The 17,168-nt window shown below is 40.4% G+C and overlaps 1 protein-coding gene across 1 annotated transcript; it reads left to right on the top strand.

Annotated features, from left to right (window-relative positions):
• Window positions 1-268: 268 nt before the first annotated feature.
• Window positions 269-16,085, top strand: LOC128731159 (homeotic protein Sex combs reduced). The gene is made up of 2 exons (XM_053824258.1): window positions 269-1,124; window positions 15,781-16,085. The coding sequence occupies exons 1-2, from the start codon at window positions 269-271 to the stop codon at window positions 16,083-16,085; spliced, it is 1,161 nt and encodes a 386-aa protein (XP_053680233.1).
• The last annotated feature ends 1,083 nt before the right edge of the window (window positions 16,086-17,168 follow it).

Below are 17,168 nucleotides of genomic sequence, written 5' to 3'. Positions count from 1 at the left end.
ATATTTTGCAATGATTTTACAACAATTGAAATTATTGAGATGATCACCATTTCATGTTTTATAATCTATATATTATTTTTATATCTATAAGTATGGTAAATTCATTAGAATATTTTCGTGTTTTGAAGAATATAGTCTCAAACATCACAATGACCTGAACAATCCATTGACATTATTTTTAAAATATTGGCTCTCGTTCACAGCCGAATAAGTTCGATTGACGCATCCTCAAAGCTGCAGCATCTTGAGCAACATATAACCTATCAAAATGGATGCCAACAACTTTGTGATGTCTTCCTATCAGTTCGTGAACTCGATCGCATCCTGCTATCCAAACAACGCGCAGAACACAAACAGCTCACCTAATACAGGTGGTGGGCAAGGCGGTCAGAACGATGGTTATTTCCCACCCTCAGCGTACACTTCGAACATTTACCCAGGCGCACCACATCAGGCCCACTACAGTCCGCAAACCTACAACCCACTGTCCGGGGCTGGAGCTACCAGCGTCAATAATGCTAGCGCTGGGCCCGTTGCCGGCGGCCACCAGGCTAGCGATATGGTAGACTACACCCAGCTACAACCGCAAAAATTCCTCCTCAATCAGCAGCAGCAGCAGCAACAATCCGGCCTTAGTTCGCAAAGTTGTAAATACGCCAGCGATGGCACTAGCGCAGGTACAAATGTAGTAAATAATAACAACAATACCAATAGCACCACGAGTCCTCAAGATTTGAGTACGGCCAGTGGAGGTGGTGGTGGCGGCAGTGGAAGCGGAGGAGGTGGTGGAGGAGGCGGTGCCGGAGGGGCCAATAGTGGCCGCCCGGAGATATCGCCAAAACTGTCGCCAAGTTCAGTGGTGGAGAGTGTCACCCGATCGCTCAAGTCCGGCAGCGCATCCACAGCCGTGAGTTCGAGCAATACAAATAACAATACCAGCAACATTAGCAATCGAAACCAAGTGAACTTGCCACTCGGTAGTCCGGAAGATGAGTCGGATGCCAGCGATGACGATAGCGGCACAGAGGGCGGTAGCTCCCAAGGTGGTGGGGGCAGCGGAGGCAAGAAGGGCGGGCCTCCTCCTCATATATATCCGTGGATGAAACGGGTGCATATCGGACAAAGTGAGTACAATTGGGCGATATTATATGTGATATCATATTTATTTAGTGTGTTTCTTCGATTCCATCGGACGTGCTATTCTTGCCAGACAACGTCATGTTCTACACAATTTTATACCTCGACACACGTCGCAATTGTTTCTTAATCTTCTAATATGAACTTCCCACGCTAGGCAACCTGTGCGTTAAGCCCGCCTTGAACTCGCATTGAACTACTCGCAGCGCAAATTGCAAACTGTTTTCTCCACCCAGCACCGTTAATCTTACCAACATGTGACCATGCCTTTCGTCATATTTGTCTGCATGCCAAAAGGCACACGTTTGAGTGGTCATAAAATGGTTGAAATTAAATCAATTTCCTTCAGGCGCGCGCATAACAAACATATGATTAATCATTCAGCGTCTTCACACCTTCCAATAATTGTCGAGCTTATGGTCGACTACTTGTTAGCTTAATGCATGCGTTCAAATCGCGTTGTTTATATTTGGCATTGGCTACAGTTTTGAAGTTTTCCAAACCCATCATCCTTCCAATACCAACGCTGCTCGCGCACACAGCTTCGCCGGGCCGTCACAGCCAAGAAATTAGGAAAGATCTTAGCAAGCCTCTCTCTCCCCCTCTCTCTTTCTCTCTCTCGCTCTCTCTCTCTCTCTCTCTCTCTCCATATTTTGCCATCTCTTTCTAGCTATTCATCTTGACTCTCTTGCACGTGCTAGCTCCTTCTCGTTCTATCTAGCACCATGGGATTGTGACGCGTCCGAGTGAAAATTGATGGAAAAACAAACAAAAATATTTCCGAACATAAACATACTATGCATACACACATTCTACCCGGTAGCCCGATGACCATAGGATTGCCGGTAGCATGGAGCATGAAGGGCCTGCAATGCACCGCTGCCGTGTAGGCGGCATTCAACCTTTTGTTCTCACACTAATCATTTTCATCATCCGTGGAAAGCGAAGCAGTGCCTCGCGTGTGGAAGACATTTCTCGAGAGAAACTGTTTGCATTTACTCATCGTGTTCCACCCGCCAGTCAGCAAACATTGTTCGGAAGCCGCTAACTGGTTGTATTTGTTTGGTATACTCGATTTCGAGGGCCTAGCCATCGATCGCACGTCGATCGCACTATCTGTCGGTGTTGGCGATAGATGGTTTGTATATTTACTGTTCGCCGTTGAGAGAGCGAGAGAATCGCCACACTCTCGATGGCCACTTTGCTACTAAACAGATATGAATAGACCACAGGAATGGACGAGGGGCTCGAAACTCACAGAAAGTGGGGCGGAGTAGGGCAATGTTATTGCCTATCCTTACCTAGTAGCTTCTAATTCTACTTCCGCCCCTTGGGATTGTGACCGCAGATGAACGCAACAAGTGTGAATGACGAAATAGATCCATTCCCCGGCATATGAAACATATTTCAATCACGCACATCATCTGCCCACTGCCGTTCTGGTAAGCTAGAAGAAGATAAGAATAATAAAACCGGGATAAATTTAAGAGCTGCCGATGTATTCCAGTCATACTGTGATAGACACGTCGAGTGATGCCACGGCCAACCTGTCGTGAAGTTTGTGTCGTAGCATTTATGAGAGAATTTGTACATCGAGAATTTTTACCACAAGTCAACAGGTTAACATTCGATTTGCTGTTATGGGTTTATAGCTTTACAAACGTTTGATTAACAATCTCTTACATATGTAGTGTTTATGTTAGTCCATGTATGTATTTGAAAATTATATAATATATATATATATATATATATATATATATATATATATATATATATATATATATATATATATATATATATATATATATATATATATATTTATATATATATATATATATACATATATATATATATATATATATATATATATATATATATATATATATATTTATATGTATTTACATGTATAGTTGAATGCATTTTGTATGCACTGATGCTGTAAAATTGCCAATTCAGATCGATTATAACGCATACACGATGTTCGATTTGCAGCCAGAGCCGATGGTGCATAATTCATGAATGGAATTTTTATGTTTGCATCAGCATCACGGATTTGTTAAAAATTCATACTTTTGAGATTTGCATTACCATTACCTTAAACAAGAATTGATAATACATTAAAATGCATTTTGTGAATAATAACTGTATAAAAGATGTCTCTTTCATTTTCTTTACATGAGTTTTCTTAACCAAATACACACAGTCACACACGCATAGAATAAAAAATTCTACAGTGAATTGTGAAATATGCTAGCGAGAATACAACAAACGATTTTATGGTAGCTGCAATATAAGTGTTTTTGCGTTTCAAAACTGATGCAAATACGAAATCAAATACCATTTCTTCTCCACCCTTATGCATATTTAGAAGCCGGTCAAAAGTTTTATTCTTACACGAACGGACTTGACAGCAAATGAATAAAAAGCGTTTCTGTTTCTCGCACAAGATGTTAAACATGATGGTGATTTGCTAAACTGTTCTTTTAATATTATAAACGAAGAACCAATAGCGTCCTTCAACTTAACATGATTATTGTATTGTACTATAATGTATGTGCAACTTTTTGTCTATTTACGACAATTTACCCCAATTGCAAAACACTAGTTGCAATCGCTACTAGCTCACTAAGATTATCATAAACTTCAGCTAAATTAAACTAGCATATGTAAAACAATTTAATTTATTCCTGAGTATGGTTCCAATGTATAGTCAATTATGACAAGCTCAACTGTAGCATAACACAGAACGCAATATGAGATTTCATCGTTTCTTAGCGTACTTTACAACATGCATAAACGTTAAAAAATCAAAAAGACCAAAAAATAAATTACGAAAAATACGAAAACGATGATCAGACTACTCGAAACTTCATGCGGGCTGAAATTTGCGAAATGAGAGAGACCAAAGCTGCATGTGCCGAATTGAAGAACAACTTTCTTGGATGAAGCAAGGAGCTGTCTACTTCTTCGTTTTATTCTTTGTTGACACAAAAATTACGTGAAAATCTGATGAAAGTAATTTTTCGATTAAAAGCAATTTACCCAGCCCATTTCGTGTCCGCCGATCGGTCGACCGTTTTGCTTTCTGTTCAGGTCTTTTTTTCTGATAACTACCGTCCATTTTGCAAGAGCTCCTTTCTACAAGCCGATTTTGTAGAAGAAGTGAGAGCAACACGATCGCTTAAATAACGATGATGAGAAGCAAATTAAAAAATATTTTTCTTCAGGCAACTGGTTTCGGTCATGCCTTATAGCGTCTGAACCGTGGTTTCTCAGATATTTTTATTGTTTAGTTTTTATTTTTACCTTGCGCGATATCCGAAACTCGTACTCGAAGTATTCCTCATGTGTTGATCGTCTTGAGAACACGAAAAACGGGTACCTCCTATTTTTCGTATATTCGTAAGATCCAGAAATCTGGATACAAGAGCATGATAATTTGCATTTTGTGGAGCAACTTACGATGTTGCAATTTAGTTAACCACGGTCTGCAGTTACACCAAGCTACGTTGTCTCCGTTGATAATGGTAGAGTTGCTGTGTTCGATGGTTACCTTCGCAAATTATGTACGGTGAATGATTATTAGTGCATCCCTCATTATTTTCTTCATCTCGTGGTACAAAAACCTCATTGCGGTCATTTACACTTATATTTCTTTTTGACGGAACATGCATGATTTTTCACGCTATTGAAAAATGGAAAAGACACAAACATCTTCTATCATCACTCTTTCGTCAGCCGAAAATCTCGGCGAATAGATACCGCGGCTTAAAACTGCTCGACCATAGCTTGAGTCAACGCAAAACATTTGTTTTGCTTCAAACTTTAAACAAACAGAAGGTACATCGTGCGTTGGCATTTATAAAACAAAACATTTTGGGGTTTTGAGTGATTACGCAATTAATATTGAATCATTTGTTTTGAAAAGACCGTGGAACCAAAATGATGAAAAATTACCCGCAAAATTTCACAGTTTTACTACAAAAACGAAATTCCACCAAAGTTTTAAGCATTTACTTCGCTTTGAATCACACCGCGCTTGGATACTCAACCCCTCTGTTGCTCGGTGATGGGCACATTATTAATGATTGTTTGGTTTTCATGAGAATATAGTTGGAATCTACCATTGCGTCTCGTGTAATCCCTAGGGCATTCAAATATAGCACCTATTTGTCATTCTATATTATTTATTAAATTTGATTCCTAGGTCAGTGTTGACATCCCATATCAACCATTTTCATTGATCCATTTAGCAATAACCAATCAATGGAATCCATTAAACTTTAAATCCATCTAATTAAAATCAATGGAATCCATTGAACCCTTGAATATCTTTACAGAAAACATTTTTTTTGGGCAATAACATGTGAACTAAATGCTGTCATAGAAATGCTATGAACATTCAATAGTTTAATATGAACGCTGTCATAGAAATGTTACGAACTTTCAGCGTTCAACAATCCACAACTCAACTGCTATTAGGCAGACGAGCAATTGTGAGCATTAAGACGCAGCATTCGCTGTGATCTTGGCAGCATCACTTACGAGCATTTTATAAGCAATATTGATGGTAAAACTACCCTCGGACATGTTCTAATTTTGTTTCTAACCTTACACAGGCGTTGCTCAAAATACCAAACAAATTGCATGATATAGTTCTCGTCGAATCTCGTCGACTGATCATACGACTTTTTACACCAGCTTTGTTTCTCAAACTACTTTGTTTGCCCATCGTAACCAATTTTCGTACTTCCTGAGATTGTAATGTTTTCGCAGCATGCATCTGCGTGATAATATCATTTCTCATCTAAGCAAAAGAGCGGCGAAAAATATGAAGACTAACAGAATCAAGCAATTGGCATACAATCTGCATTGCATTGGTCAAAGGAATTGTGATGTATAAATCAATCAAGCTAACCAAACCTAAAAGAACATTTGTATTCTTGTTGCCTCATCGCTGTTTCCTGCAGCAGTACAACAATATGAATTGCTAACCGATATAATCAAAGCAAGCAAGTATCACATCATTACTCATGCACATGTTGACGACGCACTATAACCCGTGTCGTATCGCAAGGCATGTCACAAAGAGGAAATGTTGTGTTTGCTTGTGGTCCTGATGGAACAAACAATTTCTTCAAGTTGAATAATTTTGTACAAAATAAGCTGAAAAAAAACATATGTTGATCGTTCCACGAAAAAAACTAGCTGAGCGGTCATATCACCAATGCAATTCTGTGTATTTGATCAACTTTTCATATCTAAACATTATATAATTTAACAGAGCTAGCTAAGTAAGTAAACAAATTGATAAATTCTTTAGTTTCAACTCACGATGACAATTTTATCTAATTGTTGTGTGATGAGTTTTGTTGTATTGATATTATTCTTGTTTTGTTCACAAAAGGTGCTTCATAGATAAACCCCACTCTACTCGCAAGATAAGTTTCATAGCTAAAAACAATCCAGGTTCTAATGAACACTTTGTTTCGTATGCTGACGTCCTTCTTGGTACAATAAGAACATCAGGCTACTCATCACATTGAGCATGATCACATTGAAACGTAAAGTAGAAGCTATAAAGTTGTGACAAAAAAATGACTAAAAGAACGAGTACCACGTAGCTATTTTCTTGGGATGTGTAGCTAACCGAAAAAGAACTTAACCTTCTTCAGAAAACTAACCGTAGGAAAAAATAGAAATATCCAAAGTTACTTCTGGCTAGATAGCATATTTTAAGTTTATTGCGCGTCAGTTGTGTTAACAGCACAGAGCACAATCTTTTCAGAAATTTCAAATGCCCATTTGAGAACTGTGTAGTATGTTACTTCAAGAGAGCAGCACAAACAGATACACGAATGAGCACCAAACAGCTTTGCGTAAAAAATGGTCATTATTAATTTCAGATTAGATTCGCACATTTTTGCATTTTCATTTGAAATTATCATCGATCTCTTTCCAAGCCTTCTTCGATGCGATCCTTACGCGAAAGAGAAGAGCGATTGTCGCATGCTACTAGCCATGCTCCGATATTTCTTGGTGGTCATGCATTTCGTTCCGTTGTAGGCTTTCCTGTGCACTTGCTATGAATCCTGCAGCCATTCACGTTATTTTTCTCAAAACCACTACCAAGCTCTTTACAAGCCGCTCACACTGTTGCCATTGATTATTAAACTTGCTGAATTGCCCCACCAAGTCGTTCTCGTTGCCTCCTCGCTTCAAATGATTTATGGGCTTCAGTGGACTTGCGCCCGCTGCCCAATAAGCACGAATCAGTAAGTTCGATGACACAGACGCGGCTCATCTGTTTTACACCGAGGCTACCGCTCATCGTGGTGCAAGATCTCATGAAAGAAGGTGAAAAATTGGCTCCGTTGGAGTGTAGACGAATTGCAAATGCTGTGCATGATACCTAATTGTCGCTCATACGTGCGAAATGCACGTTTCGAGCCTTTGGATGGTCTTTGCAGTAACTATACGAGTTTTTTATAAACCACCTGAAGCGAAGCTAACAACAATAAAATGATACGGTTTATTGCATTAAAGCATTTCCTCAGAGAACAAGACATCCGCTAGTTGAAATAAGAAAAAAAAGCATGATACTTTCAACCCAGACCCCGGCCTACCCGAGCCTAATCATTCGTGATCGGAGTGCAGAGTATTGCACGCTTGTTGCCCCTAAGAAAACGCTAGACATACGGTCAAAGGTTTTTCTGGATTCCGAATGCCCGGGAGATCTAAGCATCGCACAGGTACCACAGACAGACACGAATGCGTTCGCACACGAGCCGAAAGCACCCAGCGGCTAGAGTGCAAAGGCTAGGCATCGGTCCAGACGTACGATTCGTCCATTCCGACCCACAAGGTTAAGGATGTTATTGTCATACAACAGATTTGATAAACATCCTCGAGCTGGTGTTTTGACTTAAGTAAAATTTATTGCTTTATTTCGGGCATTCCTTCTCACCCGAGTACGGTGCTGTGGCAGGGTCGATCTCCTACCATTTTTTTTTCGATGGGAAGATTATTATCATTGAATCTAAAGACACCGCCACGCGAAATGTCTTTAGGAAGCTCGAAGCGTGCAGGTACCGGCGATAATCTCGTGTTCGTGTAATAAGATAGCCTAGTAGCGATTACCAGGAACCGCAGGGACGAAGGATTTTGATCTGCACTATAGGGGAAAAGCGAGCAAATCATCCACAAGATATACAGCCTGCATCAAAGAGTTGTTCATATTTGGGTTACCGCAGTCCTAGGTTACGCTGTACATTTTGGTTCATTTCCACCGGGGGCTTCAACAACAGAGCGGAAGTCAGAAAAGGTAGAGGCCGTAACTCAATCGCTGATTTATTACTCACTCCGAGAATCACTTGGAATAGGTGAAAAAATGCTCACACGAGAAATAACGTTGCAAAAAAGCTGGTGGCCAGTTTATAGCGACCTGAATGTGTGTAGCAAAATTAGTAGAAATTTTAATACCCGATGACACTCGGGCATTCCGCTCGCAAGCTGTTGGCCATTGCGTCCCAATGGCCCAAGGTGATGAATGTTCTGCCGGATACATCCTCTCGTAACAAAATTTTCTCGTAATGTTTCTCAGCGTTTTCGACTTTCTTTCTTCTTGTTTTTTTTTTGCTTTTATTTACTACTAAAATGTGAAGGATTCGGTTTCTCTTTGCTTTAAAAGTTTTTTTTTCTTATTTATTCATCGTAGTACCGCTTCCTTAGCTGTTCGGTACGTGCGTGTTTTGTGTTTCTTTTATCTTATGGAGAATCGAGTTCATTACTACTTCCATCCGGGCCAAAAACAAAAATCGTGGTCGCGAATTGTCACGAAATACTTTTTTTCATACGAATGGCATCTTTCTCACCTATCTTTCCTTTTGAAGCAATGGGCTCATCTCCTTTATGCTATCAAACGTGCACAAAAAATGCCCTAGTCTAAAAATTAAAGAAAACTTACATAGTTATAAATCTAAACTGTTTTAAATAAAGCAATGGTCTTTTTTACGTATCTTAGTTTTCACCTCAAATCTTCATTACAACAGCATATAACAGCTTTAACTTTCTTCAAGTAACAACTCCTCCGATACACTTGCAATAAGATCCCAATAATATCAATAGGAGTCGATTCTGTTCCGTGAGCTTGAAGCAGGCCGCCGCTCGCTTTTCATAGCATGGAATTACGAATGGCCGTCAAATTCGTGGCAAGGAACTGACCCGCGTAAAATGAACAACATCCTCTATGCACAATCAACATTGCCAACCCGCTTTTGCCGGAAGATCGGAATCAGAGAGCAAAAGGAAAATGGCAAAATTTCAAATTAATTTAAAATCGCACGCCATTACCAGTATAGGTTTTCTGCACTGCTTTAGCACGACTTTTGGCTTCTTTCTGGCGCTACCAGTGATCAGTGGTTCGATTAAACGCCCTAGTGCCAATCACGAGGCGTTGTGTTTGTGAGAGTGCAATATTCTGCTTAGCGTTCTTTCGAGGAATTTTGTACCACGACGATGTAAAATGGTTCTCATTATAAAGTGCACTCAATATGCATCAACACACAGCCATCGAACAAGAGCAGCTACCTTGCCAATTTTCATTTTTTTTATTCCTTTCTTGTGCATATAAGAAGTATACCACATCCAGTTTAAATTCCATTCCGTTCCAAAGAACGTTCCTCATACATGAAAAATTTCATATAACTAAAATATTGAAAAAATTGTTGCATGTAGCTGTATTGTATTCTCTTATTTTTATACCATTGCAAAGATGTAAGCTAAAAGTATACACATTGAACAACCTGTGACACTAAAGCCAATCGAAAAACACTTACGCTCATAATGCAAACTTTCATCATGTCGATGTAGAATAAGTCTGCTTCCGACCCCATGAACCAAGAGCTGAAGCAAATGGAAAAGACAGACAGACAGCACAAACGGAAGGCTTGTAGCTAAGCACTGGGCGACGCTCAGAAAATATGTTTCGAATGCGTTTTTGCACGTCGTAAAATATTTTGTTAACTATATATTCATCCCATTTCCAGCCGACACGCTATTCGTGTCCAGAAAGCAGTCCGACCAACAGTTAAAAAACGGTGCCCAGAAGTTTCATGAGGGACTCGCGCAAACTTGACTGTAGTGTCGGATTTAGCGGTCCTGGTTCTCGTTTTGCATGATTCTCTTTCGTGTTTTGCTATCATATTCCATAGAAGTTCCATATTGAGACTCTGCAATGAACGACGCTGCAATACGTTTTGTAGCTGGAGCTGTCTTGAGGTTTAACGATTTGTTGTTGATTTTTGCTTTGTTTCTTGTCTGACCTTTTCAACTTTTGCTTTTGCTGAGCCTAGTCTGCATGGTCTGCCAAAGTATGCATTCTTTTTTTTTATATAAACTTATATATTTTTTGTTCGGATCTTGACGATCTACGAATCGACTGGTTGTGTTACCGACGCGTCGTCGTTCACTTTTCTGCATTTGTGGCAGCTATATTATTTGTGCTATTTTCATTGTTTTGCAACCCTCGCACCGTGAATGCGGTGCACGTGTTTTATTACGGCCAATAGTTCGATTTCTTGTTAGTTCAATACATTGTATACGTTCATCAGAGAACACGTTTTGTTCAATCTCGATTTTAATGCTGGGAAAGATGGTTAAACTATCATTAACACTAAATTACATCCTTATTTGAGCATGTGCACTGTCACGAAAACCCGCTCTAATGAAGCACGTAATAATATTTCATTTTCTTTTGACTCCACTTGTTCCTTAAAAATCGATATTAAATTCAATACGATACGTTGAATAATTGAAACGATATATGAAATGAAATTGTATTAAAATTGCCTCACCAAATTTTTGTTTCTATAATTTCTTGTGTCTACGAAAATTAACCATTTGATATGAAATGATTTTTAGAAAATGATTTTTAGAAGTAACAAACTTTGATTATTCTAAGTATTGTTTACCTCAATGCATAATATTTTTTGCATTTAATCATTACTATAATCGCTATGATCTGAGTTTTTTTTAAAGAAGAAACAGTACGAAAACCAATCGATAATTCGTGGTGCTCTCAGACAATCGGCACGTACTGACCTATGCCAACAAACATATTAATATGTAATGAATGCCAAAAGGAAATCGCCAAAAAGATAGCAACGGCTAAACAATAAAAAATACATCATTTCACATACTACGAAAATTCTACACATGCATGATACAGGCCAGTTTTCGCTTTGTAAGGAGATTTCTTGTTCGACACTCGTCTCACTCATATTAAAGTTCTTCATTTCTCAGAATGTTTATTTCCTGTCGTACACACACTATCATCTTTTGTATGCCTTTGACCGCGTTTTGACAAAATATTGCTTTAAGCAATTTGATTTGCTCGATGAATCGCTCGCTTTTTTTCGGAAAGAACATTAGAACACTTGCGTCTTGCTCACACCATCAATCCACCGAATCAATAAATCGCCGTTGTTGGTATGCCGTTGGAGGTTTTGGGATGTATTCAGAAACATTTTATCCCTTTGTTTTGTTTTTTTTTTCGATTCCTTTCGCTGTTCTATGCTTCACAATTTCGTTACCATTCCATACAACGTTCACTAAAATGCTATTGACTGCTGCTAGCAATGGATTAAAGACGTCGTGTTCCTGTCAATCGCTAGGGAAGTGATTCCAGCACAATTAAAGTGTTCTTCAAAGTTAATACAGTACGAAGGGAAAGGCATTCAGCGCTGTCAACCCTCCATGCACCTTGATGCGTAGGAATTGTGCAAAAACAAATTTCCAAATGGTATGCGCAAATGTGAAACCATGATTAATGATGATCGGCCAGGTTCAGTGCACAGCAATGTGGTTACTCGTTCGTTTTCAAGTTACACTTCAACGGGAATTTACATTCTTTTCCTTTTAGTTAAGCAGCAATACAATGTTTGCTCCCACATAGCTAAACCTGATGAACAGTTCTTTCTTTTTCAACACTTCACCGTTGCTTGAACACTCCAAAAATACACATTTAAAAAACATTTGCAGTAAATGTGACAAAATTGTACACAAAAAAAAACAATTTTACCATGGCGTCAGCATAGTAGGTGACATCTGTCTAAGGTAAATTGGCTGGCGATGGGGATCCAGAGCTCCAGAACGCACCGAATGTTTCGTAGGTGGTTCACCAAGAGGCACAAATATGATATCCAAGCGAGCAGAACGTAAGTGGTCACATATTATTGTGTGCAGCACACAGTAGAAGCTGTCATAATAGCCATTGTCTCGCTTGATTGATGAATGTCTGATATAGTTTAGTTTCATTTCGACCACTCGTACTTGAATTCCAATTCCGTTCTTTGAATGTTGTTTTTCCCTCAAATTTCTTTTGCGCAAGATACCGTTTCCGTTCTCTTTCGTTGCTGGATTCTCTTCTATTTCAGTATCGATTTGCTATGTTTTCGCTTTTTGCTTATTTTTTAAAGTAAAGAGTTGTGTTGTTTTTTGTACTTTTGGATTGAGTTCGTTGCAGGTTATTGGCATTTGAATCATATAATGCAATCCATGCAACTCATTTCAAAAACCTCATCAAGCAAACTATCATGAATTGGATGCATGGTATCAGCGAGATGTATGGAACAATCCTTACCAGTATTCTATCTATCTATCTACCCAAAATTGACTGCATTTATTACTTAGGGGGTAGTTTGATCAGACTTTTTCTCTTTTTGTTATTCTTGCTCTTCCGAAAATCGGTTCTACTGGATGGATGCAAGAAACATAAACGTACCCCGTACGTCTGAGCCGCGGCGCAGACTCTTGATCATTGCTCTAATTATATAATTAACATAGAAGTCAACGTGTTTTTCACACTTTCCTGACAGTCGTTGGTCGAATTTGTGTGTTGAATCTAATGGCTGGCTGCGAACGAAAATCAGCACGAAAGAATACTCACACACGTACGTTCTTGAGTAGAATTTCACATGAATAACATTTAAACAAATTTAGCACTTGCATTATGTACGTAGCAAAGCAAAGAATGTGTAATGTAAAGTTGATTTCGTTATAATTTTTCACCGGTGTCGCTAAAACTGATTCTAGCTTAAACCTATTCGGAAGAAAACGGAAATGAAAAGCAAATGGCTTGAAGCTACAGAAAACATTGATCAAAAAGTTCTAAGGGTTCTGAAGGGCAAAAACACTGGTATGGTAAATTTTAAACCTAGCCTTTCATAAAGAAAATGAAGCCAAACCTTACATCATGTATTGAGGATTTTGGTTCAAATTTGTGGCCATTTCAATGAACTTGTAACCCACTGTATATGACATCAGCGTAAGGCCAAGTTTTCCAACACATCCGTTGGAGTAAGCGTTCTTTCTTCATCCGTGTGATTGTTAACTAGTTGTGTGTCAACATTTTGTCACACGTCTTTTTGCCGATGCAACCCATCGGTTGAAGCGAATGGACGAATGGCACGAAAACAGAGACCGGGAGCAACGAGCATCTTGTCACTGCAAAGCAATCTTGCAGTAACGAAAAATGTCTTCTAAATACCAAAGTCAAAACACGATCTTCATCGCTAACCCAGCCGCTGTAGGGTGACCGTGGCAACCGGGCTCCATTCCGCATCGCGACTCATTCCCTGTTCCGTACCACGGAACTGGACCGTGATGAGCAGCTCCGTCTGATCTGCGGTCATTTTCAATCGATCGCCGAATTCTTTCAGTCATTCTCTCCCTCACCTAGCACACTAACGTTGTCACATCCAAGAACATCGTTTCGTTCGCCGTACATCGCCAACTCTGCGTCGCAGCAATGATGAATGTGATGTTGTCCTACTTAAGATACCCGGTTCTGGACAAAACATTAGCCTCTGAATTCAAACTCTCTTTTATTTCTCTGTTTCTCTGTCCCTGTCTCGGCAACCTCTATCTCTCTTTCTCTCTCTCTCTCTCTCTCTCTCTCTCTTCGTCCGAATTGAGAGGATGACGCATCAACCGCTGAATTTGCGCAATCTTGAGTGGCTGCTGGTAGTGTTACCGAACGTGACGATCCATTGCGTCTGACTTGCTTGAGCCGCATCGTTGCTTCCCCGGCGAACGTCATCATTTGTTTCAGGGATTAAGATAGCCCCCAAAACGAAGAAATTTCTTAACGTAGCAAAAGTAACGTTTCACACTGTAATGGATCATGCCCATTAGAAATGGGAGAAGCCTATCGTTTGACCTCTGGGCTCAACTGTTCACCACCGGGCCAAATACATTTATTCAAGGACACTGACCTTCGAAAGAAGACTAGTATTTTTGGACATGGTTAGAAATACTATGACGAAGTTCAAAGTGGCCATCCGTGATTGTGAGCCCCCCGCAGGATGAAACCGTAAAAAATACACACATTTAACAGCGACTGCCATCAATAAATCTATCCCTTTGCTTCTAGCTCGACGATGTCCGGTCGAGTAAAGATGATAAATTGTATTTACTCAATTTTCTCCGAGAATGACAACCGACAGACGGAAGGGCAGCGCCACGTCAAACAATCGGTAGAGAGCTGGTAGGTCGCTCTCTTTGTTGACGATGCCTTGCCGGGTTTGTTATCATCTGACCGAGTTACCCTAATGGTGCACGATAGCTGGAAGGAAGAACCGTTTGGTTGAAATTTCGGGGTCGATTTTGCGAATGTGGTGCTTGTACGACGGCACGCACCTACCTATGAAACGTCTTGTCCGACAAACAGAAACAGTTTTTCATTCGAGCTGACAGATGAATATTATTTTAGGAACATATACACCTCGCTTACGGAATGCAGCAGCCTTGAGTCTTAAGTTTCTTCTGGTCGCCTCTATTCTATATCCGTCAGTTTTGCACCCCCGTATAAAAAACGCTGTCGATAGCTTGAAATTGATGTAAATTTGCGAGCCCGATTGAAACTCGATGGAAAAAGAGATCCGCATTATCATTTTGATACACCACCTCTCGCACACGTTCGATGTGAAGGTTGGAGCTGCGCTGTTGGGTTATGTTTTGAGAATGAAAGAAAAACACCACTGGTGAGCCTCCGCGAGCAGCACCTTCTCAGCCGCATTGAGCCGCACCGACTAGCTGTGAAAGTTTGCTGAGGAAGATTAATTATGGCTCAGCTCGGAATTGGCATTTATTTGAATTCCTTCAACGACGTGTTGTTTCCTAATGCTCGGAAGCGAAAAGGGGCAATTGCGTTAATGGAGTGTGCTGCTTTTCGGAAGGAAGTGTGAATAATTTTTCCTCCGCGTGTTCCGCCGTGCAGCTTAAGGCAGGATAAACAACGCAGGTACAACGGACGAGTGCAGTGGCATGAGAAAAGGCAAAAGAGTTGCTCTCCGTCGGTTTGAAAGTTGTCGTCGGGAATTAAATTTTCCTCATTTATTGGCAGAATCATGTCACGATCGTAACGATATGCTAATTGTAGATGATAATGTTAATTGGTATAATTGAATTTATCCGTTTTCCTCACTAACTTTGTGTTTCTCTCTTGATTTATCTTCCTCGCACGAATCGCGCGCTTCCGAATGCTTCTGACCGCCGGCTGACTGATGATGGATGGATGGACGGATGGCTGGTTCGATCGATCGATCGTTTGAACAACTTACCCGGTGTGGATACTACTGCTAGGTACGGTGAACGCGAACGGCGAAACGAAGCGTCAGCGCACCTCGTACACTCGTTATCAGACGCTTGAGCTGGAGAAGGAGTTTCACTTCAACCGATACCTAACTCGTCGACGACGGATTGAGATTGCGCACGCCCTCTGTTTAACCGAGCGACAGATCAAAATCTGGTTCCAGAACCGACGGATGAAGTGGAAGAAGGAACACAAAATGGCTTCAATGAATATTGTGCCGTATCACATGTCACCGTATGGGCATCCTTATCAGTTCGATATTCATCCGTCACAGTTTGCGCACCTGAGCGCATAGGACGCGTGGCACTTTTCGGGTACTGGTTAGAGACTCAACCAGCTCTATCAGGAACAGTATCAGGGATATCAGGGCAATCAGGATAGCGTACTGTTTGGCGGCGGTGGTGGTAGCGGTGGTGTAGGCGGCGGTGGCGGCAGCAGTACGCCTTCTGATACTACCAAATACAATCAGGAGTTTTGATTGATCCCCAGCTTGTCAGTGGTCACACTCTGCGATCCTAGCGAGCTTGGTGGAGATATAGAAAACTACCTTTGAGGTAGCTCTCAACGGAGTTGTACGCTCCTAAGAAGCTCCATAGCTCGTGATATCTTTGATGGAATGCTTCATTGCTACTGTAACTGTTATAAGAGCTGTCGTTGGGAGGAGAATAAACGTGATTGCACACTGTGGCAGTGGACATTCATCGTTCGGAAGAATGCATGCTGCGTAGATCACGCTCGTCAAAGGGTCGAGCGCTCAGGTTATACGCTCGTGGATCGATGCGATTATCTGGGACTCTTTTGCTTCCACTGTATCCACCTATCCCCAACATATCCTTCAGGTGAATGAAATGTGCAACGGTTTTTGCCGATTGCAAGTATTATTTCCCCCCTTTTGTACATATTCACCTCTATTCTCTTAGCTCCCTTCAGGCCCGTACGGTGGAAGCAAACGACGAAAGATTTTCGTATTGATTATCAACTCTTCTCTAATCAGTATTCGAAAAGCTAGCCTCGCACTCCACGAGGTATTTAAATGTGCTAGTGTGTAAGTAAAAAATTCTAAACTCTATGCGTCACCTTTCTGAATTAAGCAAATGTTGGGAACGTTACAAACACCTTTCTTGAATGGCAATACTACAAAATTCCCATTTGTTCCTTTGGGGAACAATATGCAACACCCCCTACATTATTGCAACTGTTTCAAGCTCCCAAAACTCTATCGAGAAATTCAGAGCAGCATGAAGGCGTTGTTTAGTATGTTACACTTTTCGGGTAAACGATTAAATTGCTCTAATTTCTAAGACAAGTGATCTGATTTTCTTTCGTTTGTATCTTTGATTTCATTGTAAGCCTTGTTACGGATAGTTAGCATTTTTGT

This window comes from Anopheles nili, chromosome 2 (genome assembly GCF_943737925.1).
Source record: "Anopheles nili chromosome 2, idAnoNiliSN_F5_01, whole genome shotgun sequence".
NCBI classification, from domain to species: Eukaryota; Metazoa; Arthropoda; class Insecta; order Diptera; family Culicidae; genus Anopheles; species Anopheles nili.
This window is presented reverse-complemented; position numbering and strand designations above follow the sequence as displayed.

What these genes read in the sequence shown, in the direction of transcription:
- LOC128731159 (XM_053824258.1), top strand. Translation starts at nt 269, where the DNA reads ATGGATGCCAACAACTTTGTGATGTCTTCCTATCAGTTCGTGAACTCG. An exon ending in ACGGGTGCATATCGGACAAA is followed by an intron (nt 1,125 to 15,780) that starts GTGAGTACAATT and finishes TACTACTGCTAG; the next exon opens with GTACGGTGAACGCGAACGGC.